At 43.2% G+C, this 27400-nt stretch overlaps 1 protein-coding gene across 4 annotated transcripts in view; it reads left to right on the forward strand.

Annotated features, from left to right (window-relative positions):
* Positions 1 to 12036: 12036 nt before the first annotated feature.
* The window catches only part of acsl1a (acyl-CoA synthetase long chain family member 1a), a 167834-nt gene continuing 152470 nt past the window's right edge, over positions 12037 to 27400 (forward strand). For 2 of the 4 annotated variants that reach the window (XM_059644838.1, XM_059644837.1), the window contains exons 1-2: positions 12082 to 12167; positions 16546 to 16725. In XM_059644838.1, the coding sequence (XP_059500821.1) occupies positions 16640 to 16725 (86 nt within the window). In that variant the 5' untranslated portion in view covers positions 12082 to 12167; positions 16546 to 16639. Of the gene's footprint in view, positions 12168 to 12383; positions 12477 to 16545; positions 16726 to 27400 lie in introns of those variants that run through there. The other 2 variants (XM_048526774.2, XM_048526776.2) reach the window with 2 other exon arrangements.

Genomic DNA, 27400 nt, shown 5'->3' on the forward strand with positions numbered 1-27400 from the left:
CGTTAACTCTGTTTTTTCCTTCACAGATGCTGCCAGACCTGCTGAGCTTTTCCAGCAACTTTGTTTTCATTCACATTTACTGTAGCTGTATTATGCAAAGCAGAAGTACTTAAACATTTTGCTGATACTGCTTCAGCGATTCACACTTCATTCAAATACTCATCCTGTTTTCTAACAAATAGCATTTTGAAAAAAGAAAGGATCAATCCTACTAGCTTCAAACATTTTGTGAAAAGAATGTGAGAAGCTCTAACTGCTCAACCTGTCTTCAGTCAAGTTGGAATTGTGTGTCTCAAATTACCAACCGCCTCAAGAATGCGGCAATCATGAGAAATTAGAGAGGTGAGGTGCCTAATGGTATTATTACCAGACTGTTAGCCCAGAGATCCAGATAATATTCGAGGGGGCCAGGTGCAAATCCTTCAACAGCAGATAATGGAATTTGAATTCAATAAATTATGGAATTAGGAGTCTAATGCTGATCATGAATCTATTGCCGATTATTGGAAAAACTCATCTGGTTCACTACTGTCATTTAGAGAAGGAAACTGTCATCCTTACTTGGTCTGGCCCTCATGTGACTCCTGACCCACAGCAGTGTGGTTGACTCCTAATTGCCCGTGGACAATAAACATTGCCTAGCTAGCAACGTCCTTATACTGTGAATGAATAAAGAAAAATGTCTTTAATTGATGCAACCTTAGCTATCCAGAAGAGATGCATTACAGGACGGTTTCAGCTCTACTGTTTTCTCAAGCAGATATGGAACTGCCCTTGGTGTACAGTAACTGATTACTGTACCCCAGCAATGCTGATTAGTTCTGATTTGGATGCATAATACGTGTTACTTCAGCATTACTGTCCACTCTTGGCAATCAACATTCCACTTTCTGCTTAGATTTTCCCATAATTAATCTTAATGAGTTTTGCAAGGCTGTGTCACTTGGTCCTTTACAACCATCCCGTTCTTCTTGCAATGCCCAATAATTTCAATTTACCCTTTTCCAACTACCCTCCAATGCCAGGTTTACGAACAACTGATTTTGACTGTTAAACAATTTGACAAGATCAAAAGAAACATGGATACTATTACTACATAAACTGAGTTAAATATTCAAAAAAATCCTTGTTAAACATTCGATGAAAACACGGCATAACGGGCCTAAAACTAGTCAACTGATTCAAAAGACACATAGGACTGCAAACATCTGCTCGGTAAGTGCAGGCTTGAGCTTTTAAGCCATGGTTAGAATATTCATAACAACCTCTCTAATCTTCTTGCTAAAGTCAGGGTCTAAAGTCACTTCAGAACATTTCCAAATTCTCAGCTGCCTTCCCTCTTTTGTGGCTGCCATCTTCAGACCATAATGACTAACTGAAAATACTTAAGCACATCTAATGTAAACTGGTTTAGACATCTATTCCCAAATATTTCTGGACTACTTTGAGCATGCTATTGGGCCTTGTCCTGCTTTGGGAGAACCATTCTCTACAACAGGAAAATCTAGGACGTGATCAGGAACAAAAACAGATATTGATAGAAAAGCTCAGCAGGTCTAGCAGCCTCTGTGAAAAAAAAATCGGAGTTAACGTTTCGGGTCCAGTGACCCTTCCTTGGAACGGGTCTGCGGCAGTGAATTCCATAGATTCACCACTCTCTGGCTGACAAAGTTTCTCCTTATCCCTGTTCTAAAAGGTCTTCCCTTTACTCTAAAGTTATGCCCTTTGGTCCTAATCTCTCTTGCTAATGGTGACATCTTCTCAACATCCATTCTGTCCAGCCATTCAGTATTTTTTAAGTTTCAATTAGATCACCCCTCCCCCCAACCATCTAAACTCCATCGAGTATAGACCCAGAGTCCTCAAACATTCCTAATTTGTTAAGCTTTTCATTCCTGGGACCATTCTCTTGAACCTCCTCTGAACCCGCTCCAGGGTCGGTACATCTTTCCTGAGATATGGGGCCCAAAGCAGTGCACAATACTCCAAATGTAGCCTCTCCAGAGCCTGAAAGAGCCTCAGAAGTACATCACTGCTTTTATATTCATGTCCTCTCGAAATTAATGCCAAAGTTGCGTTTGCCTTCCTAACTACTGACTCAACCTGCAAGTTTACCTTGTAAAGACCCTGGACTAGAACTCCTAAGTCTCTTTGCACTTCAGACTTCTGAATTTTCTCCCCATTTAAGAAAGTAGTCCATGCTTTTATTCCTCTTACCAAAGTGCACAACCTCACACTTTCCCATGTTGTACTCCATCTGCCACTTCTTTGCCCACTCTCCTAACTTGTCCAAATCCTTCTGCAGCCTTCCCACGTCCTCAATACTACCTGTCCCTTCACCTATCTTTGTATCATCTGCAAACTTAGCCAAAATGCCCTCAGTTCCTTTATCAAGATCATTAATGTATAAAGTCAAAAGTTGTGCCCCACTGCTGACCCTTGTGGAACACCACTTATCACTGGCTGCCATTCTGAGAAAGTCCCTTTTAACCGCAATCTCTGCTTCCAGCCAGACAGCCAATCTTCTATCCATGCTAACACCTTGCCTGTGACACCATGGGCCCTTATCTTACCAAGCAGCATCCTGTGCGGTACTTTGTCATAGACCTTCTTCAAGTCCAGGTAGATAACATCTATTGGCTCTCCTTGGTCTAACCTCATTACTTCCTCAGAGAATTCTAGCAGATTCATTAGGCATGACCTCCCCTTGCTGAAACCGTGCTGATTTTGCCTTATTTTATCATGAACTTCCAAGTATTCAGAAATTTCATTGTTCACAATAGACTCTAAGATCTGAGGTTAGGCTAATCAGCCTGTCATTTTCAGTCTTTTGCCCTACTCCCTTTTTAAACGGGTGTCACGTTAGTGATTTTCCAGTCCTTGGGGATGGTCCTGACTCTGGTGATCCTCAACAATCACCATTAATGCCTCAACCATCTCTTCAGCTAGCTCCTTAAGAAATCTGGGGTGTAATCCATCTGGTTCTGGTTTATTTGTCCACCTTCAGGCCATTCAGTTATTCTAGCGTTCTCCTTGGCGAAGGCCACCATACTCAGCTCTGCCCATAAATCACTTGAATTTTTTAGAGGTTACTTGTGTCTTCCACTGTAAAGGCTGGCGTGAAATAATTATTCAGCTCCTCAGCCAATTCCTTGTTCCCCACTACTATCTCCGCCACAAGCTGCTCCAAAAGGCCATCTTGTAGACATTCCACAAACTCCTTTTCTTGCAAGCCATTACTGACCTGATTTTCCCAGTCCATCTCCATGATCACTGCAACTTTGCCTTTCTTACACACCTTTTCTATCTCCTAGTGTAGTGTAATCCAGGCTACTGTTTGGAGGCCTGTACATAATTCCAACAATGGTTTTTTTACCTCTGTGGTTCCTCAACTCTACCCAGATAGATTCTACACCACCTGACCTACTTTGTTTGTTACTACTGGTTTAATTTCATTTCTTACCAATAAGGCAACTATACCCCTTCTGCCCACCTGCCTATCTTTTCGAAAAGACGTATATCCTTGGATATTCAGCTCCCAATCTTGATGCCTTTGCAGCCATGTCTCCGTGATGCCCATCACATCTGCCAATTTTGATCTGTGCGACAAGCTCATTTACCTTCTTTCAGACCCAAAACGTTAACTCTGACATTGTTCGTCACAAATGCTGTGAGACCTGCTGAGCTTTTCCAGCAACTTCTGTTTTTGTTCCTGATTTACAGCATCTGCAGTTCCTTCGGTTTTTATTTGGAAGTGATAATGTTTGATTTATTTTTCTTACTACCAGTTACATCTAGGTGGTGTGGTGATAATGTCAGTGGACTAATAATTCAGAAGACCCAGGTTAACCTTCAGGAAACATAGGCTCAAATCCCACCATGGTAGTGGATAGAATTCAATTAATAAATCTGGAGTTGAAAACTACCCTGTAATGGTGAAAGCGAAGTGTGATTGATTGTAAAATTTTATCTGGTTTGCTAATGCCTTTTAGGGAAGGAAATCCAACATCCTTTGCTGGTCTGGCCTATATGTGACTAGAGGAATGGGGTTGACTCTTAAATGCCCTCTGAAATGGCTTAGCAAGTGTTCAGGTCTGTGGCTAACAGGGATATGCAATAAATGCTTGGGTTTCCCTTGTGATGCCCATATCTTTTGAAGTAATAAAGAAAAATTTAACCCTTTTGCCCCTTCCCCACTATGTCCAACAATTTATAAGATTGACATTTGGGAAGTAACAAGGATAACTGATGAGGGAAGGGCTGTGAATGTAGTTTATATGGACTTTAGTAAGGCTTTTGATAAAGTCTCACATGGCAGGTTGGTGCAAAAACTAAAATCATAAGGGATTCAGGTGGCCTGGCTGGATGGATAGAAAACTGGCTTGGTCACAGAAGACAGAGGCTAATGGTGGAAAAATGTTTTTCAGAATGGAAACTGGTAACTAGTGATGTTCCACAGGAGTCAGTCTGAGGTCATGTGTCGCTTGTAGCATATATAGATGATCTGGAGGAAAATGTGGGTGGTCTGATAAGCAAGTTTGCTGATGACACGAAGATTGGTGGAGTTGCTGATAGTGCCAACGATTGTGAGAGTATACAACAGGATATAGATAGATTGGCAACTTGGGCACCGAAATGGCAGATGGAGTTTATTACAGACAAATACGAGGTGATGAATTTTGGACGATCAAATTTAGGTGTGAATTATATTGTAAATGGCAGAACCCTTAGAAACACGAACATTCAGATGGATCTGGGCATGCAGGTCCACAGTTCCCTAAAAGTGGCAACACAGGTGGACAAGGTGAATAAGAAGGCATATGGCACGCTTGCCTTCATTGGCCGGGGCTTGGATCATATGAGTTTGCAAAACATGTTGCAGCTATGTCAATCCCTTGTTAGGCCACATTTGGAATATTTTATGCAATTTTGGTCATCACACTACCAGAAGTATGTGGAAGCTTTGGACAGAGTACAGAGAAGGTTCACGAGGATGTTGCCTGGTCTCCAGGGCATTGACTATGAGGAAAGGTTAAAAAGACTAGGATTGTTTTCACTGGAAAGACGGTGACTGAGAAGAGACCTGATACAGGTCTATAAAATTATGAGAGGCATAGATAGGGTGGATAGTCAGAAGCTTTTTCCAAGGGTCGAACTTTCAATTACAAGGGGCTACAGGTTCAAAGTCAGAGGGGAAAAGTTTAAGGGAGATGTGCGAGGGAGGTTTTTCACACAGAGGGTGGTAGCAGCCTGGAATGCACCACCAGAAGAGGTGTGAGAAGTGGGTACATTGAAGACATTTAAGAGTCACCTAGATGGGTACATGAATAGGGACGGAATAGAGGGATATGGATTGAAATATGGATATGGATCGTAGGTTTGATTTTAGATTAATTTGGGCATGATGGTCGGCACAGGCTTGCAGGGCCAAAGGGCCTGTTCCTGTCTTGTACTTTTTCATCTGTTCATTTGTACATTTAGTGTAGTTTAGAAGAATGAGAGGAGATTTCATAGAAACCTGTATAATTCTAACAGGATTAGACAGGGTAAATGAGGAGCTATATTACCAATGTTCGGGGACTCCACAATCAGGGATTACAGTTTAAACATATTGGTTAGGCCATTTAGGGCTGAAATGAGGAGAAATTTCTTCACGCAGAGAATGATGAGCCTGTGAAATTCTCTGCCACAGAAAGTGGTTAAGGCCAAAACATTGTTTTCAACGAGTTAGACACAGTTCTTAGGGCTAAAGGGTTGCAAAAGGGATACAAACAGTTTACAGAGAGGCATTGATAGGTTAGGCAAGTGAGTTGGCAAATGGAGTATAATGTGGGAAAACATGAAGTTGTTCATTTTGGAAGGTAGAACAAGAGAACAGAATATTATATAAATTGAGAAAAACTGTAAAAAGCTGCAACACGAAGGGATGTGGAGGTACTTGTACATGAAACACAGAAAGCCAGCAGACAGGTGCAGCACGTAATCAGGAAGGCTAATGGAATGTTGGCCCTTATTTCAAGGGGCTTAGGATATAAGAGGAAGGAATTCTTACTGCAATTGCATAAGGTGCTAGTGAGACCACATTTGGAGTACTTTGAGCAGTTTTGGTCCCCATATTTTAGGAAAGATATCATTTCACCGGAGGCACTTCAAAGAAGATTCACTAGGATGATGCCTGGTATAGAGAGGTTGTCTTATCAGCAAAGGATAAACAGGTTGGGACACTGTGCATTGGAATTCAGAAGAATGAGAGGTGATCTCATTGCAACAAATAGGATTCTTAAGGACCTTGACAGAGTAAATGCTCAGGGGATATTTCCCCTCATGGGAGATTCCAGGACCACAGAGTATGGTCTCAGTATAAAGGGGTACCAGTTTAAGATTGAGATGAGGAGGAATCTCCTCTCCCAGTGGGCTGAGAGTCTTTGCAACTCCTTGCCATGGAACTGTGGGGACAGAGTCTTTGTGAATATTTAAGGCTGAGATAGATAGATTCTTGATAAGTAGGGGAATCAGGGAAAAGGCTAGAAAGTAGACGTGAGGAATGGTGGAGTTGGCTCGAGGAGCTGATGGCCTACTCCTGTTTCTATTTATTTTGGTCTTATGATGATGAGCTTGGGGTCAAACATGGCACTAAGGTTCCAAACAGTCCTGTGCTTATGACAGATTGTCAAGTAGTAATTACAGTCGAGAACCAAGCTGAGTACGTAAAGATCAGAAGTGAGATAGAATGCAAATAGTACAGCAAGAGAGATGATGAGAAAAAGACTGGCAGTTAACTTAAATAAAAAGTATTAAAGCACACCAATTACCAAAAGAGTACTAAGAGGAGAAGAGGGCCGATTAGAAAATTAAGAGTTATACTTAGAAGTCAGAGGCATGGCTGAGGCTTTCAATGAATAATTTGCATTTGTATTTGCCATATGGGGCCATATAGGCAGAAAAGAAAACTCAGTCATGAGAAAGATTTAAAATTGATAAGGAAAAGTTATAGGATAAGCTGTCAGTAAATAAAATTGATAAGACTAGATGTGATACATTGAAATGTCTTGAAACAAGTGAGAGGGTAAATTGCAGAGGCACTGGAAAATGTTGTTTAATTATCTTTAGATTTGGCAGTGGTGCTAGAAGATTGGAGGATCGCAAACATCACACACTTATTTGAAAAAAAAATGTTGCAAAGATTGGCCCAGCCATTACAGGCTATCCTTCAGTTCTGGAGTAAATTCTGCAAACAATTATTTGGACAATTTCAAAGTTTATGGACAGGACAACACATGGAAGAATAATAAACTGTGAAGAAGACAGTGTAGAACTTTAAAGGGATGTTGATATGTTGAAGACTGGGTAGATGGGCCGCAGGTGGAGTTCAACGTGAAGAAGTGTGAAGTGATGTACTTTGTTACAAACTACATGGACAGACAATATCATAGAGTCACAGAGGTTGACAGCATTGAAAAAAAGCCCTTCGGCCCATTGATTCTACAAAGATCAAAAATTAACACCTAAATATTCTAATCCCACATCCCAGAACTTGGCCCATTGCCTTACATGCCATGGAATTGCAAGTCTTTTCTAAATACTTATTAAATTTATGAGGGTTTGTATCTCTACTTCACTTATAGCCAGTGAGTTCCAGATTCCCACCATCCTCTGAGCAAAAACAACTGCTCACATTGCCTCTAAACCTTTTTCTCTTTTCCTTAAATTTAACCTCCATGGTCATTTACCCCTCCACCAAGGGGAAAAGTTTCTTCTTGATAATGCTCCTCATAAATTTATACCACTCAAACATTTCTTCACAGTCTCCTCTGCTCCAAAGAAAACAATCTCTTCCAAACTATCCAACCTCTTGTCATAATTGAAACTCTCCAGTCCAGGCAAAATTCTGGTTTTCTGTACCCATTCAATGCAATTGCATCCTTCCTTTAATGTAGATTCCAGCTACACACAACACTGTAACTGTGGCCGTGATAATGGGAACTGCAGATGCTGGAGAATCCAAGATAATAAAATGTGAGGCTGGATGAACACAGCAGGCCCAGCAGCATCCCAGGAGCACAAAAGCTGATGTTTCGGGCCTAGACCCTTCATCAGAGAGGGGGATGGGGAGAGGGTTCTGGAATAAATAGGGAGAGAGGCGGAGACAGACCGAAGATGGAGAGAAAAGAAGGTAGGTGGAGAGAGTATAGGTGGGGAGGTAGGGAGGGGATAGGTCAGTCCAGGGAAGACGGAGAGGTCAAGGAGGTGGGATGAGGTTAGTAGGTAGGAGATGGAGGTGAGGCTTGGGGTGGGAGGAAGAACAGGTTAGGGAGGCAGAGACAGGTTGGACTGGTTTTGGGATGCAGTGGGTGGAGGGGAAGAGCTGGGCTGGTTGTGTGGTGCAGTGGGGGGAGGGGACGAACTGGGCTGGTTTTTCCGCTTGGGAACCCTGCAGCCCAATGTGGACTTCACCAGCTTCAAAATCTCCCCTTCCCCCACCGCATCCCAAAACCAGCCCAGTTCGCCCCCTCCCCCCACTGCACCACACAATCAGCCCAGCTCTTCCCCTCCACCCACTGCATCCCAAAACCAGTCCAACCTGTCTCTGCCTCCCTAACCTGTTCTTCCTCTCACCCATCCCTTCCTCCCACCCCAAGCCGCACCTCCATCTTTTACCTACTAACCTCATCCCACCTCCTTGACCTGTCCGTCTTCCCTGGAATGACCTATCCCCTCCCTACCTCCCCACCTATACTCTCCTCTCCACCTATCTTCTTTTCTCTCCATCTTCGGTCCGCCTCCCCCTCTCTCCCTATTTATTCCAGAGCCCTCACCTCATCCCCCTCTCTGATGAAGGGTCTAGGCCCGAAACGTCAGCTTTTGTGCTCCTGGGATGCTGCTGGGCCTGCTGTGTTCATCTAGCCTCACATTTTATTACACTGTAACTGTGGCCTATCTTTTTATGTGTACAGTTCCAGCACAACCTGCCTGGTCTTAAATTTTCAGCTTCAGCTAATAAAGAGAAGTATCCCATTTCCTTTCTTAACCACTTTATCTACCTGTCCTGCTACTTTACCAGGTGGATGTGCACAGTAAGGTCCCTCTTATTCTCTGTGCTTCCCAGGGTCCTACTGTTCATCAAGTAATCCATTGCGATATTTGTCCTGCCCAAGCGCATCACCTCACACTTATCCAGATTGAACTCCATTTGCCACTGATCAGCCCATCACACCACCCTTTCCATTTGTTTCGCTTGCCTTCATTGGTCAGAACACCGAGTACAGGAGTTGGGATGTCATACAAGACATTGGTGGGGACACTTTTAGAACACTGCATATAATTCTGGGTGCCTTTCTGCAAGAAGTATGTTGTTATACTAGACAGGGTGCAGAAAAGATTTACAAGGATGTTGCTGGAACTGGAGAGTTTGAGTTATGGGAAAGAGGCTGAATAGGCTAGTGCCTTTGTTCCCTGCAGCTTTGGAGACTTACAGGTGACCTTAGAGAGGTTTATAAAATCAAGAGGGGTATCAATAAGGTGAATAGCAAGGGTCTTTTCTGTAGAGGGGGGACTTCAAAACTAGAGGGCATAGGTTTCAAGACAGAGGGAAAAGATTTAAAAGGGACCTAAGCAGCAAATTTTTCACAGACAGTGGTGCATTTACAGAATGAACTGCCAGAGGAAGTGGTGGTGGTGGGTACAATTACAGGATTTAAAAGGCATCTGTATGGGTATGTGAATAGGAAAGACTTAAAGGGATATGGGCCAAATGTTGGCAAACGGGACTGGAACAGATTGGGATGCTTGTTTGAGTTTGACTGAAAGATCTGTTTCTGTGCTGTATGACTCTGTGACCAGAACAGTACATCTCCAAGTTTTCAGCTGACAGAAAGCTGAATGGGACAGTGAATGGTGAGGAGGGTGCAAAGTGATTTGGACAATTTGAGTCAGTTGGCAAATGCATTGTCGTATAACATGGATAATTTGGAAGATATCCACTTTTGTAGCAAAAACATTCAGGCATATTATCGAAATGTGATAGCTCAGGAAAGGAGGAGTTGCAGCTTGACCTGGGTGTCCTTGTAAACCTGCCATTGAAGTAAGCATGCAGGTGCAGGAGGTGGTGAATAAGGCAAATGATGTGTCATCCTTCATTGTTAGAGGATTCGAGTATAGGTTCAGGGAAGTCTTGTTGCAACTACTGACACTGACTTTCTTAAGTTCCTCCTGCTCACTAGACCTTACGTTGCCCAATATTTTGGCACATTATTATTTATGTCCTCCTTTGAGAAGACAGAACCAAATAAAGCGTATATTTAACTGCCATCTCTTTATTCCCTAAAATTTTCATGTGTTTCTGACTATAAGGGACCTACATTTATGGCTTCACATACCTGTAGAAGCTTCCACTTCATACCATCTTGGTGAGACCACACCTCGAGTACTGTATGCAGTTTTAGTCTCTTTATCTATGGAAGGATGTTCTGGCAACAGGGGGAGTGCAACAGAGACTGGTTCCTGAAGGGTCTAGGCCCGAAACGTCATCTTTTGAGCTCCTAAGATGCTGCTTGGCCTGCTGTGTTCATTCAGCTCCACACTTTGTTATCTTGGATTTTCCAGCATCTGTAGTTCCCATTATCTCTGACTGAGGAGTAAGATTGGTTAGGACTACATTCTCTGGAGTTTAGAAGAATGAAGGAGGATCTTATGAAAACTTATAAAGTTCCAGGACTACACAGGGTAAATGCAGCCTGTTCCCAGAGGCAGGAGTGTCCAGAACCAGGGATCATGGTGTAAAGATACACAGAGGCCATTTAGGACTGAGATGAAGAGATTTTCTTCACCCTGTGGTGTGCCTATGGATTTGTCAGGTACACAAAGCAGTTGAGGTTATAATATTCTTGGGGTTAAGGGGTTAAAGGGTTTGGGGAGAAAGCAGGTTTATCAACCATGATCACGTTAAAAGCTGGCGCAGGCTTGGAGGGCCGAATGGCTTACTTCCAACGTTTCTATCTACAAGGCTTCCTTTGTTGCTCCTCATAAACCACGCATTCCTGTTTTACTTCTTACTAAAGTTTCATCATCTCCCTTTTATTCTGTTTAAGTATATAACTATCTTTGCCTTTCTTACATTCTATTTCAATTTATCTCGAAAGAATTGGACCGAAGGGTCTGTTTCCGTGCTGTACACCTCTATGATTCTGTAGCCCTTATCTATCCAGGGGTGGGCTAAATTCTAATAAATAACGAGGGACAGGGCGATCTTTCTTCCTTATGTTTTCTTCATGAACTGTCAATGCAATGAAGGCTTGCAATTTATTTTTTGGGCCTGTTTTGTTCCAGTAAAGCTTCACTCTTTAAGAAATTTCACATTCCGGGTATTTTTACGTTCGGCTTATTTTTGAGACTTTCCAGAAGTACGTTAAATCTAATTATATTAGCAGGCTATTTCTCCCGGGTATTCGCCCAATGTAACACGCCTGCGTTGGCCTACTTTGCTCAGAGTCCATTGCAAAAAGCTTGTTTTATACTTGCTGGACTCGAAGTGAGTTATGCGATACCCCACAGTGGTTCACTTTCATAGGACAGGGCGCGAAATGAAAATGATTCGGCGCCAGAATGATGAGCCAGCACACTGGCAGGAGTACTCGACAGAAAACATAACTGCCGTCTAGTACTAGAGATAATGGGAACTGCAGATGCTGGAGATTCCAAGATAATAAAATGTGAGGCTGGATGAACACAGCAGGCCAAGCAGCATCTCAGGAGCACAAAAGCTGACGTTTCGGGCTCTAGGCCCGAAACGTCAGCTTTTGTGCTCCTGAGATGCTGCTTGGCCTGCTGTGTTCATCCAGCCTCACATTTTATTATTGCCGTCTAGTACTGTGCTGCGCCAGACGAAGTTGCTGTGAAGGGTCAGATGTGTTAGATGTAACTTGTGCCTTGCAGATGGAAAACGTTTCCCTTAACTAGTGTGAAATAGGACATTCTCTTGAACGTCAGGTGCAGGTCTACCCAGGCAGTCAGTGAGCATTAGGACCACGCGGAAACCTCCTTTCGGGAGGTGTGTAGGGAGAGCAAAGCAATTGGTCGCGAGCTGCGTGGACGCTCAGTGAAGAGCTGGAGGCTGACTCTTGTTGTGGACACATGGTGGAAACGCTGGATTGTGGTTCCCGTCAGCAAAGGTCTGTATGTGGGCTTCTATTCTCCCCCTTTCCCAAAAGAAAAAGAGATACATTTTGCAACTCTTTGTGAAGGTCATCGAGAACCACTGGAAGAGTGAAAGGCAGAAACATTTAGCTGCACCTTCCCTTCTTTCTCTGCCTCGGGCAGCCGTGTGAACCCCCTCGCGGCGCTGCCGGTTTTGGCGCTGCGCATGTGCGTTATGGGTTTCCCCCCTCTTCCCCGGGACGAGGGAAGCTCTCCAGCTGGGTGACGTATGGGCTCAGAACGCAGTGTAGCGAAATGTGTCCGAAAGCCCGATTTAGGATGAGGTACCGGAATGTGAATGTTTCTTTATCACAAGTGTTAACATTCCTGTCCCTTTTGCGAACTTCGTTTAGGGATAGCGGGCCCTATGGTTGTCCGCCTGATCCTTCCTTTTACAACGGTTTGTAGATGTACAACAGCGGAATTGGCAGACGCTGAAACCTGGTCCGTTGCTCGTTTGTGAAACCTCCTTTTATCGGATCAGATCAGTTATATATGAGAAGATCCCATTCCTTTAAGGAAACATGTCTTATTTACCAGGTTTTCAGTTATAATATCCGATATTATTCTTGAATCTTGACAATCTTTTTTTGTCTCTTACTGGGCATTTATAAGCACATGGTTTTCATATGTATACAATTTGCATTCGCTTTAAACGTGTAGCACCTATATCGGTCTCTGGTTTAATTTGAAGTGAAACTATCGGTTTCATTTACACCTTCCATTTGATGTTTTCAATAATATAGTAATGCTCCCCTTATAATCGTCCAGGGGAAAATAAAAGACCGTAGAGAATCTTGCATCTGAACCACTTTGTGAGTATCGACAAATGTTTCTGTGTGGCTGCTATCCTTAATGAATTCATATAGCGTACTAAAATAATGCCAGTATGATTCCAAGGAACAGTTATGGACTGACTTTGACATTGAGTTGTGTACAATTTTTTAGAACGTTTGACCAAAAGGTTGAAGATTTTGAGAAAGGACTTAAAGGAGGGGACAAAAATGAAGAGTAATGTGGCAATGGTAGAACAAAGGGAATTAGGATTACACAGAGGCCACAATTGTTGAACCCAGGAGCTGTTAAAGTGTTACAGGGTGGAAAGAGGTTATGGTGACAGGTACGGATTTGCACAAGGATTTTGCATTTCTCAAGGTTGAGGTTTTGCCAAGGAAGCTAGTGTAGATCAGCAACCACAACGATGTGTGAGTGGGACACAATGCAATTAATGACAGTAGAGTTTTGGATGTGTGTCCTTCGTGGGAGTTTGGATGACCTCCCTCTGTGCTATGTAATGGTCTGATTTATATCATGATCATTCCTATTAAAAGTGTTAAGTGAAGTTTTGATGCATTTCATGAACGATGTTACGTGTAATGGGAAAGACTGGAGGCAAGTGGCTGAATTTTGATCCAGGTTGGAAGTCAAGGAGAATGAAAGATTAATAGGTAGAACAAAATACTGGAGAACTTGAGTAGAGGTGATGAACAGGCTTCATACAGATGTATCTTAGTGTGGAATGAAATGGAAGTACCAGTGGCAGTATCACTGAAGTGGAAATAAGTTAATTTGGCAATGGGTATGACTGAGATGTTTAAAATAGGTCCAACCTGACCTCTTGGGTTTAGTGATAATGGGAACTGCAGATGCTGGAGAATCCAAGATAATAAAATGTGAGGCTGGATGAACACAGCAGGCCAAGCAGCATCTCAGGAGCACAAAAGCTGTGGACTAGTTACACAGTAGAGGTCCATTTCCATTCTGTACGACAGTATGACTATGACTTTACAAGATCTTGTAAAGTCAATCAGACAGCATTGCCACAATTGACAGGATAGGATGAGGGAATTGTACTGTGTTGCTCAATGCAAACTGATTGTCTATAGGTACGCAATGTCACCAGAGGGCACCATGTAGAAGGGGAAAGGTAAATTATTAATTTTAATTTCAAATAGTAATTTTTAAAGACATAAAAAACTCATTTGTTATTCTAGTTTGTCAGTTCAGTAACCAGGAAGTAGTACACATGCAACAAGCTGTTATTTTCTTTAATCCAGGGACCATTGTTGTCAGTTCTGGGAAATGCGTATGTAGATATAGAAGCAAAATGCTGTGGATGCTGGAGATGTGAAACAATCACCAAAAATGGTGGAAAAACCCAGTATACCTGGCAGCATGTTTGAAGTGCGAAACAAAGTTAATGTTTTGAGTCCAATATGGTTCCTCTCATTCAGTTCTGAAGAGAAGTCATATTGGACTCAACTTTAAGTCTGGAACAAAAACAAAGTTGCTGGAAAAGCTCTGCAGGTCTGGCAGCATTTGTGAAGGAAAAAATAGAGTTAACGTTTTGGTTCCAGTGACTTCTTTTGAGGAGAGGGTCACCGGGCCTGAAACATTAACTGTGTTTGTTTCTTCACAGATGCTGCCAGACCTGGTGAGCTTGTACAGCAAATTTTTTTTGTTCCTGATTTATAGTGTCTGCTGTTCTTTCCATTTTTTTTCAACTTCAACTCTCTCTGTCCACAGTTGCTGCCAAATATACTGAGTTTCTGCAGCATTTTTGATGTTTGTTTGAAATAGCTGTGTTTGGTCAAGACAGTTATCATTTCACATGATTTTGTAACACTTCAGGGTGCAAGGTTGCCCTTCAGTTTGGATGCATAGTGTACTTCAACAGCCACAGCTTGCATTTCTGTTATTAATCTACTTATAGAGTCATATAGCCCAAAAACAGACCCTTTGGCCCAACTCATTGATGCAACCGGACATATTTCATTCCAAGGAATTTCATAAGACCAAATGCAATACAAGACTGAGCCACAAATATGTCTAGATTACAAGTAACTTGACGTTAGAGAGGTGAGCAGTCTAGGAAGGGAACTCCATAATATCTAACAGCGCTGAGGCATGCCATCAGTCCTGCAGTTATGAAACCAGGAGTTGCAGAACAAGTTATATTGGAGTCGGCAAAAAACAGCGTTTGTATTATTATTTTTCTTTCTGTGTGGACCTTCAAGTACTGTCCATGGCAATGACTTCTGGAACCTGATGTCAATGCTTCAACAGCTGTGGCGCACCACATGCAGACTATCAGGGTAGCTAAGTGCGCAGTTTGTCAAAATTAGAAACAATATACAATAGCAAATTTAGTGGTGGGAATGGGCAGTATTATAAATTTGGAAGTGTAAGGGGAGGTAATGGCCTTCCGTTGTTAATAATAATAATAATAATGTTATTGTTATCATTGTTATTATTATTATGGATGTAAGTTTGCTCGCTGACCTGGAAGGTTCATTTTCAGACATTTTGTCACCATTCTAGGTAACATCATCAGTGAGCCTCCAGTGAAGCACTGGTGTTATGTCCAGATTTCTATTTATGTCTTTTGGTTTTCCTTGGGTTGGTGATGTTGTTTGCTGTGTGGGTGATGTCATTTCCCATTCTTTTTCTCAGATGGTTGCAGATGGGCTCCAAATCAATGTGTTTGTTGATGGAGTTCCTGTTGGAATGCCATGTTTCTACGAATTCTCGTGTGTGTCTCTGTTTGGCTTGTCCTAGGATGGATGTGTTGTCCCAAGCAAAGTGGTGCCCTTCCTCATCTGTATATAAGGATACTAGTGATAGTGGATCATGTCTTTTTGTGGCTAGTTGATGTTCATGTATCCTGGTGGCTAGCTTTCTGCCTGTTTGTCCAATGTAGTGTTTGTCACAGTTCTTGCAAGGTATTTTGTAAATGACAGAAATAATGGGAACTGCAGATGCTGGAGAATCCAAGATAACAAAGTGTGAAGCTGGATGAACACAGCAGGCCAAGCAGCATCTCGGGAGCACAAAAGCTGACATTTCGGGCCTAGACCCTTTGTGCTCCTGAGATGCTGCTTGGCCTGCTGTGTTCGTCCAGCTTCACACTTTGTTATTTTGTAAATGACATTCATTTTGCTTGTTTTCTGTATCGGGTCTTTTAAGTTCATTAGCTGCTGTTTTAGTGTGTTGGTGGGTTTGTGGGCTACCATGATGCAAAGAGGTCTGAGTAGTCTGGCAGTCATTTCCAAGATGTCTTTGATGTAGGGGAGAGTGCTTATGGTTTCTGGGCACGTTTTGTCTGTTTGTTTGGGTTTGTTGCTGAGAACTCGGCGGACTGTGTTCATTGGGTACCCGTTCTTTTTGAATATGATGTATAGGTGATTTTCTTCTGCTCTTCGTAGTTCCTCTGCGCTACAGTGTGTAGTGGCTTGTTGAAATAATGTTCTAATGCAGCTTCATCTGTGGGTGTTGGGATGGCCACCAGGATACATGAACATCAACTAGCCACAAAAAGACATGACCCACTATCACTCGTATCCTTACATACAGATGAGGAACGACACCACTTTGATTGGGACAACACATCCGTCCTAGGACAAGCCAAAGTGGGACATAACACCAGCGCTTCACCGGAGGCTCACTGATGATGTTACCTAGAATGGTGATGAAACGTCTGAAAACGAACCTTCCAGCTCAGCAAGCAAACTTACATCCAGAACCTCAACCTGAGTTACAAATCTTCTTAAAACTTGCTATTATTGTTATTATTATTGTTGTTGTTGTTGTTGTTGGACTATTAATCCAGAGACCAAGGTAATAATCTGGGGACCTGGGTTTGAATCCCGTCACGTCATTTGGTGAGGAATTCATTGAAAATCTGGAATTAAGAGTCTAATGAAGACAATGAAACGACTGCCGATTGTTAGAAATCCAAATCCAGTACAGCATCTCGATCAGTAATGTCCTTTAGGGAGGGAAACAGCTATTCTTACCAGGTCTGGTCTATGTGTGACACCACATCCACAGCAGTGTGGTTGACTCTGAACTGCTGTCTGGGGTGGGTGATAAATGCTGGCATTGTCCTCATCCTGTAAATGAATGAATAAAAAATAAGGTGGTCTTGGCAGGGTCAGATATGGCACCAAGGTTGTCAGCAGTCTGGTTCAGTCTCAGACATTGGCCAAGGGGAGGAAAGGAGTTAGTAGTTAGGAAATGAAGATTGTAATGAAGGCTTTTAATGTAGTCATTGACTTTGATCTTGCCAGTGCAGCAGTTGGAGGAAATTTCAGCACAACCACTCAGAGTCAGATAAGCACTAACAACTCAAACAGTAGAGTACTTGAGAGGGTTGGTGGTGAGCTGTCATATAAACTTTGAACCTACCATTGTGTTTTTGCATGTTTACATATTAAGTAATTTAACTGGATGTCTGTCAAGAATATTATCTAGACCAGTATTTTCAATTTGGATTTCACTCTATTTTATCATGGGCAGCATGGCGGCTGAGTGGTTACTGCTGCTGTCTCACAGCACTATGGGCCTGGGTTTGATTCCACTCTTGGATGTCTGTACAAACTCCACACATTCACGAATGCATTTCCTCCGGATGCCCCAGTTTCCCCTCTCAGTCCAAAGATGTGCAATCTAGGTGGATTGGCCATGGGAAATGCAGGGTTACAGGGATAGGGTAGGAGTGTGATACTGGGTGGGATGCTGTATGGAGGTCTTGTGTAGACTTGATAGGCTGAATGGCTTGCTCCCACACTGTAGGGATTTGATTCTGTAATTACTTGGAAATGGTTACCATTGCAGGAACAATTCACTCAATATTTCATTAAATGATAGACATTTCAGAACAGAAATGTAGCCCAGTGTACAGCCATGACCTCATTGAATTGCAGAGCAGATGTGATTAACTGACTGGCCTGCTTCTCATGTTTATGGTTGATGGTGTGTGTGTGTTAACCCTACGCAGAAGTGATTTGAATCTGTTCCTATTCTTCTCCTTTTTAAAAAAAAGTTTTAAAATGTTTTACCTAATTCTCTCAAATTAACATCTTTGATAGCTCTTGGCAGCTATTCAGTCAATTTAATAACAATTTGCCTTGTTTCAACATTTTGGAAACTTCCACCTTTTATGGTTCTAATACTGATTTTAAAATGATTCTGGCCAACTTATTATACAAATGAATTATCTGATGAATAATGAGTATATATGTAGTATGGAGCTGTCCACATTGTGAAATCATAAGTTAAACTTTGAATGGAAGGTTACAATTTATCTCTTTTAACAGTATGAAATGTCATAAGCACTTGAAAGAAAAGTTAATTAAATCCCAGTGCCAGCACAAACTTCCAACAATATTCACATTTTTGAAATGACTGTCTGATTACATACTCCACCCAACAGTTGTCATTAGCTACTGTGACATGTAGAATCAGGCTAATGACCTTTTTTATATTGTGCGAGGACCTGCATAATGACACTACGGTCAAGGATTAAAGTTTAGCATTGTTACAACCTGGCCTGGAGGGGGTAGAATGGCTTTCCTTTTTTCATATTCCTTGTTTGACTGCAGAGGGTTTTTTTGAAAATGGAATGAACATGTGAATTAAGAATATATGTATACCATTCAGCCCCTCAACCTTGATCCACTATTTAATAAGATCACAACTGGTCTGTTTGTTTTTAATTCCACATTCCTGTCTAGATAGGATAGGATAGTGAAGAAGGTGTTTGATATGCTTGCCTTTGTTGGTCAGTGTGTTGAGTATAGGAGCTGGGAAGTCATGTTGTGGCTGTATGGGACATTGCTTAGGCCGCTTTTGGAATACTGTGTGCAATTCTGGTCTCCCTGCTATGGGAGGGATGCTGTGAAATTTGAAAGGGTGTAGAAAAGGATTTACAAGGATGTTGCCAGGGTTGGGGGGTTTGAGCTACAAGGAGAGGCTAAATATGCTGATGTTATTTTCCCTGGAACGTCAGAGGCTGAGGAGTGACCAGCTTAGAGGTTTACAAAATCATGAGGGGCATGGGTAGGGCAAGTAGACAAGGTCTTTTGCCTGAATTGGGAGAGTCTAAAACTAGAGAGCATAGGTTTAAGTTGAGAAGGGAAAGATTTAAAAGGGACTTGAGGGGCAAGCTTTTCACACTGTGGGTGGTGCGTGCATGAAATGAGCTGCCAGGGGAAATGGTGGAGACTGTACGATTACAACATTCAAAGGCATGTGGATGGGCGTGTGAATAGGAAAGGTTTAGAGGCACATGGGCCAAATGCTGGCAAATGGGACTAGATTTATTTAGGCTATCTCTTTGGCATGGATGAGTTGGACTGAAGGGTTTGTTTCCACACTGTACATCTCTATGATTCTATGACTCTACACCCAATGAATCTGAGATTCCCTTTCCTAATGAGATTCTGTCTATCCCCCATCTTAAAAATGTTCAAAGACGTCTTGGACTAAGCCTTCTTAGGAAGAGTCCCAAAGTTGTACAACTTTGAGAGAAAAACACTCTCTTCATCTTTGTCCTAAAAGAGTGACTCCTAATTTTGAAACAGTGTCCCTTAGTTCTTGAATCACCAGATGTGGGAATATCATTTCTAGATCCACCTTGTCAGGGCCATTCGAAATTTTATACATTTCCATCAAGTCTCCTTTGGTTATTCTAAACTTCCTGTCTGCTCAGCCCTTCTTAATTCGTCTACAAGTTCAATGAGTGTTCAACTATTATGTGCTTTGACTGTAAAAGGCACACAGAAATAATTTTTAAAAAATTATAATTAATCTGGTCCAAGCAAAAAACAGTCCAAGATTCTCTCTCCCACTCTCCCTCTCCTACCCCCATGCACTCTCTCTCCCTCTTTGGATAGTGCTCAAAACTTGCAAATTGGATAGTGAGAAAAGGTCAACCCACTCAGCCACTCGGGTTCTTATCTCTGTGAACCTCAGGATCACTAATATTGATGAATTGTAATCTGAATAATTCATGCTGTTTTCACTATACCTCTTGAGATTAATTGTTCAAGTGCTGCTGGTTCTGAGACTCAGGTGAGTCTTCACAAGGTTCGTGATATGTGGTCTGATCATCCTCATTATTGTTCTGGCAGAAGGGGTTTGGGCGTCCTTCTAATCATGTCAGTCTCACCAGAGGTCTCCCTGGGGGATTGGTATTCCAATGGTTACAGTCCAACAACAAGATGTGGAGGCAAACACATGATCAATGATCAATGCCTAATAAATATTATATGCATCCCTCCTCTTGTGAAGCCCTCTCCTGTACATTTTCCAACAAATTTTACGATAACCACAAACAGTAAAGAACCAACAGACTCTTTACTATGGAAGTATCAGTGATGATGACCCCAGTTACTGTTATAGTTTCTGTGGGTGTGGTGCTATCAGATGCAGTCAAATATACTATTTTGCAGAAGTATGGACGACTGGATGAATTTTTGTTTGGAATAGGGTACAAGTGGAGAAGAGGATTGGCATCCATTCTCCCTCAATATGTGGAAAACCTGTGCTTTGCGATGTCTATCGACCGATTGAGGGGAGAATCTGTTGGGTTTCCCAATATCCTTGCAGCTTTCCTATATTGAGTTGATAACCATTGGGAAATTCCCTTTTGTACCCTTCCTCCACTCGTGCTCCTTCAGGACGCTGGAACAACTTCATGGGATCACAATGTGTTCTTAATAGGTGGTACTACATGAGGATGCTAGCACTTAAAAATACCTCATGCATCTTTCTCAGTCACCCCCAACGTCCACTGACTTGGCTTCCTGATTAGGCTACAATGGCATGGACTGCTGGAAAGAATTTTTCTACTGTTTGCTCCCTGTCTGCTGTTGGTTCACATGTGAATCTGATCTGCACCTACTGATGCAAGCAGAGCTGTCTTATTGAGCAGCTGTCATGAACACTTCATACAGTTCTCTCGTCCAAGTGATAACTATCAACAAAGATGCAGAAGGCTGGCCATTTTTTTTTCTCTCTACAAAAGAAGACTGGGGAACAGCCAGCTTAGAGACTACATAAAGTCATCAAATACGATAGATGGGTCAGATGTTGCCACTTGAGGGAAAGAAAAACTAGGCACTTTTTAAGTGTAGAATAATCATTGATAAAACCAGGAGGGAATTATGAGCTTGACCTAAAAAGGATGGAAGACCAATTAGTAGAGCATTACACTGACTGAGGCTAGAAGCAACATAAACATGGGTAAGGATTTCTACAGGAAATGAGCTGCACAGAGTTACAGAAGAACAATGTTGCTGAGATGGAAGAAGGTGGTGTTGATATTGGGCAAAGATATGGGGTTGACCATTCTCAGGGTTCCAAAAGTTGGGTGGCAGCTATCAAAGGAAAAAAAAATTCTGTTGCATCTATTGATTATTTGGTCCACGTAGTGATGTGCTGTGAGTAAATGCAAGATATTCCTTGAATCCCTGTGTAAAAGACTTGAGCTGTAAATTTGGGTTGCAACCTGCAACTCCAAACCATTTCTTATTCTCCATTGTGTAACGTACAATTTATAGTACTCCCAAATTATTGTCCTCTCCTGAAATAATGCAGAATGTAACCACTATACAAGGGAATTTATGTCCCTGATGGTTCTGCTGCCCATGTTGCATTATTTGAATCGTAATTCTTTTGATTTTGATTTTTTTAGTTACACTGTAGCCTCTGTACATTGTGCAAGTTGTTGAGCCATTTTACTGGAAGCCTGATGGTGACATGCAATAGATGCATCCTCTTTGTTAATTATATTTTATTTATAATTTATAATGTTTCTTTTGCACTGCTTCATTATTGTTCTGGCACATCAGTTTGTAGATTTGCTGCATATTTTGAAGATGAAACTTGACAATTAATCAGGGAATATGTTAGTTGGAAACTATATCTTGTCATCTGCAGAAGTCTGTTTCTTATACCCTGGTGTGAAGGTCACATGGGTAGTACAATAGTACCTGTCAACAATTACTATGGAAAATGTGACAAAGAAACAACTCAAATTAAATGATAAAGCTTGACATTTAGAAATACTTTTTCATGGTTAGTGCCTCTGTGCGTCTCCTTATCTTAAAAACACTGGAATTAAACCAGTTTAGCAGATTGGGTACGGACTGGGAAAGGTTGGCTCCAGAATAAACCACTCCATTCCAAGTAACAGAGTAGTATAGTGGTTACATTCTGCATTATTTGTGATTTGACTCATCTTCTTTAAGGTTACAGGTTAAGATACCAGCATTGCAGTTTGAGAAATGAATTCCATTTTTTTAAAAACAGGCTGGAAATTAGGTGATGCTTGAAATATGAAAGTGACACATCATGAAGATACCAGTGACCCAGATGATTCTTTTTTCGAGGAAGAAGACCTGCTGTTCTTACCTGGTCCGGTTTTCATAAATTTGAGTCCAATTATGCCTGTCTCTAATTGCCTGTCTGAAATAGCCTGGCAAGCCACTGTCATGTATCAAGCCACATAAACAGCCCAGCAAGCTAGCCCACTGCATTGGCACCTTTTGTGACTTTTTGAATGCTGAAGCATCCCATGTCCAAGTGCAGCAATACTGGGACAGCATGAAAGCTTGGTCTGATAAGTGGCAAGTTACGTTTACACCACAGAAGTGCCAGACTGTCTCCATGGGAGAGGGAATCCAATCATTCAGTGACATTACTGCTGCAGAATCCTCCACTATCAATACTTTGGGGGTTACGTTGACCAGAAACTGAACTGGCTTAGCCATATAAATTGTGTGGCTATAAGAGCAAGTCAGAGGCTAGGAATTCTGTGACATGCAACACACCTCTGACCAATATTCCCTCTAATATTTTTCAGTGCATGGACCTCTGTGTTCTGTGAGTGGTTGTGACTTGCAGAACCAGAAGTCAGTATGTGGTATGCCAGTCGGCAGGCGTGGAATCTTGGAGCAGCTACACGACTGTGTGCACATTAGATGGAACAGTGCTCCTGACTTTCCAAAGCCTGATTACCACCTTCGAGGCCTAAATCTGGAGTGTGACAGAATACTCTGCACTTGCAGCTCTATTTGCATGAGTACAGCTACAACAACGCAGCATGACACTTCACAAAATAAAGTAGCCTATTTCTTTGATAGAGAGATACTGGAAACTGCTGATGCTGGAGAATCCGAGATAACAAAGTGTGGAGCTGATGATCACAGCAGGCCAAGCAGCATCTTAGGAGCACAAAAGCTGACGTTTCGGGCCTAGACCCTTCATCAGAAAGGGGGGAGGGAGAGAGGTTTCTGAAATAAATAGGGAGGGGGGGGAGACGGATTGAAGATGGATAGAGCAGAAGATAGGAGAGGAGACAGACAAGTCAACGAGGTGGCGATGGAGCCAGTGGAGGTGAGTGTAGGTGGGGAGGTAGGGAGGGATAGGTCAGTCCGGCGAGGACGGACAGGTCAAGGGGGCGGGATGAGGTTAGGTAGGAATTGGGGGTGCGGCTTGAGGTGGGAGGTGGGGATAGTTGAGACGAAGAACAAGTAAGGGAGGCGGGGACGAGTTGGGCTGGTTTTGAGATGCATTGGGGAGGGGAGATTTTGAAATCCACATTGATACCATTGGGCTGCTGGGTTCCCAAGTGGAATATGAGTTGCTGTTTCTGCAACCTTCGGGTGGCATCGATGTGGCAGCGCAGGAGGCCCAGGATGGGCATGTCATCCAAGGAGTGGGAGGGGGAGTTGAAATGGTTTGCGACTGGGAGGTGCAGTTGTTTATTGCGAATCGATCGTAGGTGTTCTGCAAAGCAGTCCCCAAGCCTCCGCTTGGTTTCCCCAATGTAGAGGAGGCCACACCGGGTACAGCGGATGCAGTATACCACATTGGCAGATGTGCAGGTGAACATCTGCTTGATGTGGAAGGTCTTCTTGGGGCCTGGGATTGGGGTGAGGGAGGAGGTATGGGGGCAGGTGTAGCACTTCCTGTCGTTGCAGGTGAAAGTGCTGGGTGTGGTGGGGTTGGAGGGGAGTGTGGAGCAGACAAGGGAGTCCCGGAGAGAGTGGTCTCTCCGGAAGGCAGACAAGGGTAGGGATGGAAAAATGTCGTTGGTGGGGTAGGATTGCAGATGGCGGAAGTGTCAGACGGTGATGTGTTGGGTCCGGAGGTTGGTGGGGTGGTATGTGAGGACGAGGGGGATTCTCTTTTGGTGGTTATTGCAGGGACGGGGTGTGAGGGATGATTTACGGGAAATGAGGGAGACACGGTTGAGGGCATTCTCGACCACTGTGGAGGTGGGGTGTGGGGATGTTACAGTCATTGAAAAACTAGGACATTTGAGACGTCTGGGAGTGGAATGCCTCATCCCAGGAGCAGATGTGGCGGAGGCGAAGTAATTGGGAACAGAGGATGGAATTTTTGCAGGAAGGTGGGTGGGAGGAGGTGTATTCTAGCTAGCTGTGGGAGTCGGTGGGCTTGAAATGGATATCGGTTTCTAGTTAGTTGCCTGAGATGGAGACAGAGAGGCCCAGGAAGGTGAGGGATGTGTTGGAGGTCCAGGTGAACTTGAGGTTGGGGTGGAAGGTGTTGGCGAAGTGGATGAACTGTTCGAGCTCCTCTTGGGACCATGAGGTGGCGCCGATGCGGTCATCAGTGAAATGGAAGAAGAGATGGTGTTTAGGGCCAGTATAGGTACAGAAGAGGGATTGTTCCACGTAACCTACAAAGAGGCAGGTGTTTGACATGCCATCATTAATGTTCACTCTTTCCACGGCTGACATGCAATGGCAGCAGTATATACCATCTCTCTCTGCCAGTTTACATCTCTTTCACTGTATCCTTCACAATTCCTCTTCCTGATAAACTTTGATTAATGCAGAAAATTGCCCCTATCAGTTGCTATGTTAGATGAGCTGCATGCACCCCAGAAAATTAATTTCATGATTCTTTCTCAAATTCCTCAATGACTCGGGATGCAGCTATCTCCAGATCTTTTTTTAATGTCATTAAACTTAGCCATTATATAAACTCAGCAAACATAACTTTCTACAAGTGCTTGCAATGTGAAGTGAAAACAGAAAAAGTTGGAAATGGTCAGCATCTGGATGAAGAAACAAAGTTAACATTTTGGTTTGACCTTTTTTTTCATTAGAGTGGCTCTGGTGAAAGGCCACAAGCCTGAAATGTTATATCAGTTCCTTGCTGCCAGATCTGCTGAGTATTTCCAGCAGTTTCTGTTTTTACTTATGCCAGTGGAAATCTGTCCTCAAATTTGTCTGATTATCTCCCTCCCAGACTTCAAAGGGATTCGAGGATGTTTCAATTTACAGTGCCTTTGGTCTGCTGTGTTCTTCAAATTTTCCTGTTTGATTTCACCTTAAGTGATTTTTGGGTGTCTTCACCAATGTAATGAGTACCTCTGTAAATATGTTTGATATGTTGAGACACATGGGAGTGGTTACTGGGCTGTGATCTCGTATTGGGATTTGTACAACTACTTTAGAGTGCTAAAGCATTGATTTCATGGCTAATGATATCCTCTGAAGCCTTGAATTAGATTGAACTGTAATTACTTTCATCTGTCCAATGACTGAAGATTACTGCTGTGTTGTAATATCAGCGTGCCCAATTTTAAACATACTTCCATAGTATCTGAAGGAATTGGAGAAGTGTGTCATCTGCATTGAGTAGGATCTTCATTTGATTTCTGATGCACTACATGCATATTTCTTTTGGAGATGAGCGGTAATTTATTGCAATGTTTCCAACTCTTGAATTTTGTTTTGTTGCTGTACCCCTGAAAATGATAATACTGTCAGGATTTTTCAAACTACATAGACCACTAAATTGGAGTAGGCCTCATCAAATTCATTTTGATATTAAAGGCTTGAACATATTTTACTTTTGCAGGTCATGGATGTATGTTACTTGTAGTAAATAAGCCACATTACAAACTGAACTGACCTTCTCAACTTGGTTGTTGGTGAAGCTATTAGTACACTTGTGTTTGTTCTTAATCCATAGAGTCTTATCTAACAGTAGATGTTTCGCTTTGGGTTTTTCAAGCATGATCTGGATGAGTGTGATCAGAATTCTGTATAAAGTGAGCAACCAAAAGAACATTCTGTTTGATTAGAGATAATGGGAACTGCAGATGCTGGAGATTCCAAGATAATAAAATGTGAGGCTGGATGAACACAGCAGGCCAAGCAGCATCCCAGGAGCACAAAAGCTGACGTTTCGGGCCTAGACCCTTCATCAGAGAGGGGGATGGGGGGAGGGAACTGGAATAAATAGGGAGAGAGGGGGAGGCGGACCGAAGATGGAGAGTAAAGAAGATAGGTGGAGAAGGTGTAGGTGGGGAGGTAGGGAGGGGATAGGTCAGTCCAGGGAAGACGGACAGGTCAAGGAGGTGGGATGAGGTTAGTAGGTAGCTGGGGGTGCGGCTTGGGGTGGGAGGAAGGGATGGGTGAGAGGAAGAACCGGTTAGGGAGGCAGAGACAGGTTGGACTGGTTTTGGGATGCAGTGGGTGGGGGGGAAGAGCTGGGCTGGTTGTGTGGTGCAGTGGGGGGAGGGGATGAACTGGGCTGGTTTAGGGATGCAGTGGGGGAAGGGGAGATTTTGAAACTGGTGAAGTCCACATTGATACCATATGGCTGCAGGGTTCCCAGGCGGAATATGAGTTGCTGTTCCTGCAACCTTCGGGTGGCATCATTGTGGCACTGCAGGAGGCCCATGATGGACATGTCATCAAGAGAATGGGAGGGGGAGTGGAAATGGTTTGCGACTGGGAGGTGCAGTTGTTTGTTGCGAACTGAGCGGAGGTGTTCTGCAAAGCGGTCCCCAAGCCTCCGCTTGGTTTCCCCAACGTAGAGAAAGCCGCACCGGGTACAGTGGATGCAGTATACCACATTGGCAGATGTGCAGGTGAACCTCTGCTTAATGTGGAATGTCATCTTGGGGCCTGGGATGGGGGTGAGGGAGGAGGTGTGGGGACAAGTGTAGCATTTCCTGCGGTTGCAGGGGAAGGTGCCGGGTGTGGTGGGGTTGGAGGGCAGTGTGGAGCGAACAAGGGAGTCACGGAGAGAGTGGTCTCTCCGGAAAGCAGACAGGGGTGGGGATGGAAAAATGTCTTGGGTGGTGGGGTCGGATTGTAAATGGCGGAAGTGTCGGAGGATAATGCGTTGTATCCGGAGGTTGGTAGGGTGGTGTGTGAGAACGAGGGGGATCCTCTTGGGGCGGTTGTGGCGGGGACGGGGTGTGAGGGATGTGTCGCGGGAAATGCGGGAGACGCGGTCAAGGGCGTTCTCAATCACCGTGGGGGGGAAGTTGCGGTCCTTAAAGAACTTGGACATCTGGGATGTGCGGGAGTGGAATGTCTTATCGTGGGAGCAGATGCGGCGGAGGCGGAGGAATTGGGAATAGGGGATGGAATTT

Source organism: Stegostoma tigrinum, chromosome 3 (genome assembly GCF_030684315.1).
Source record: "Stegostoma tigrinum isolate sSteTig4 chromosome 3, sSteTig4.hap1, whole genome shotgun sequence".
NCBI classification, from domain to species: Eukaryota; Metazoa; Chordata; class Chondrichthyes; order Orectolobiformes; family Stegostomatidae; genus Stegostoma; species Stegostoma tigrinum.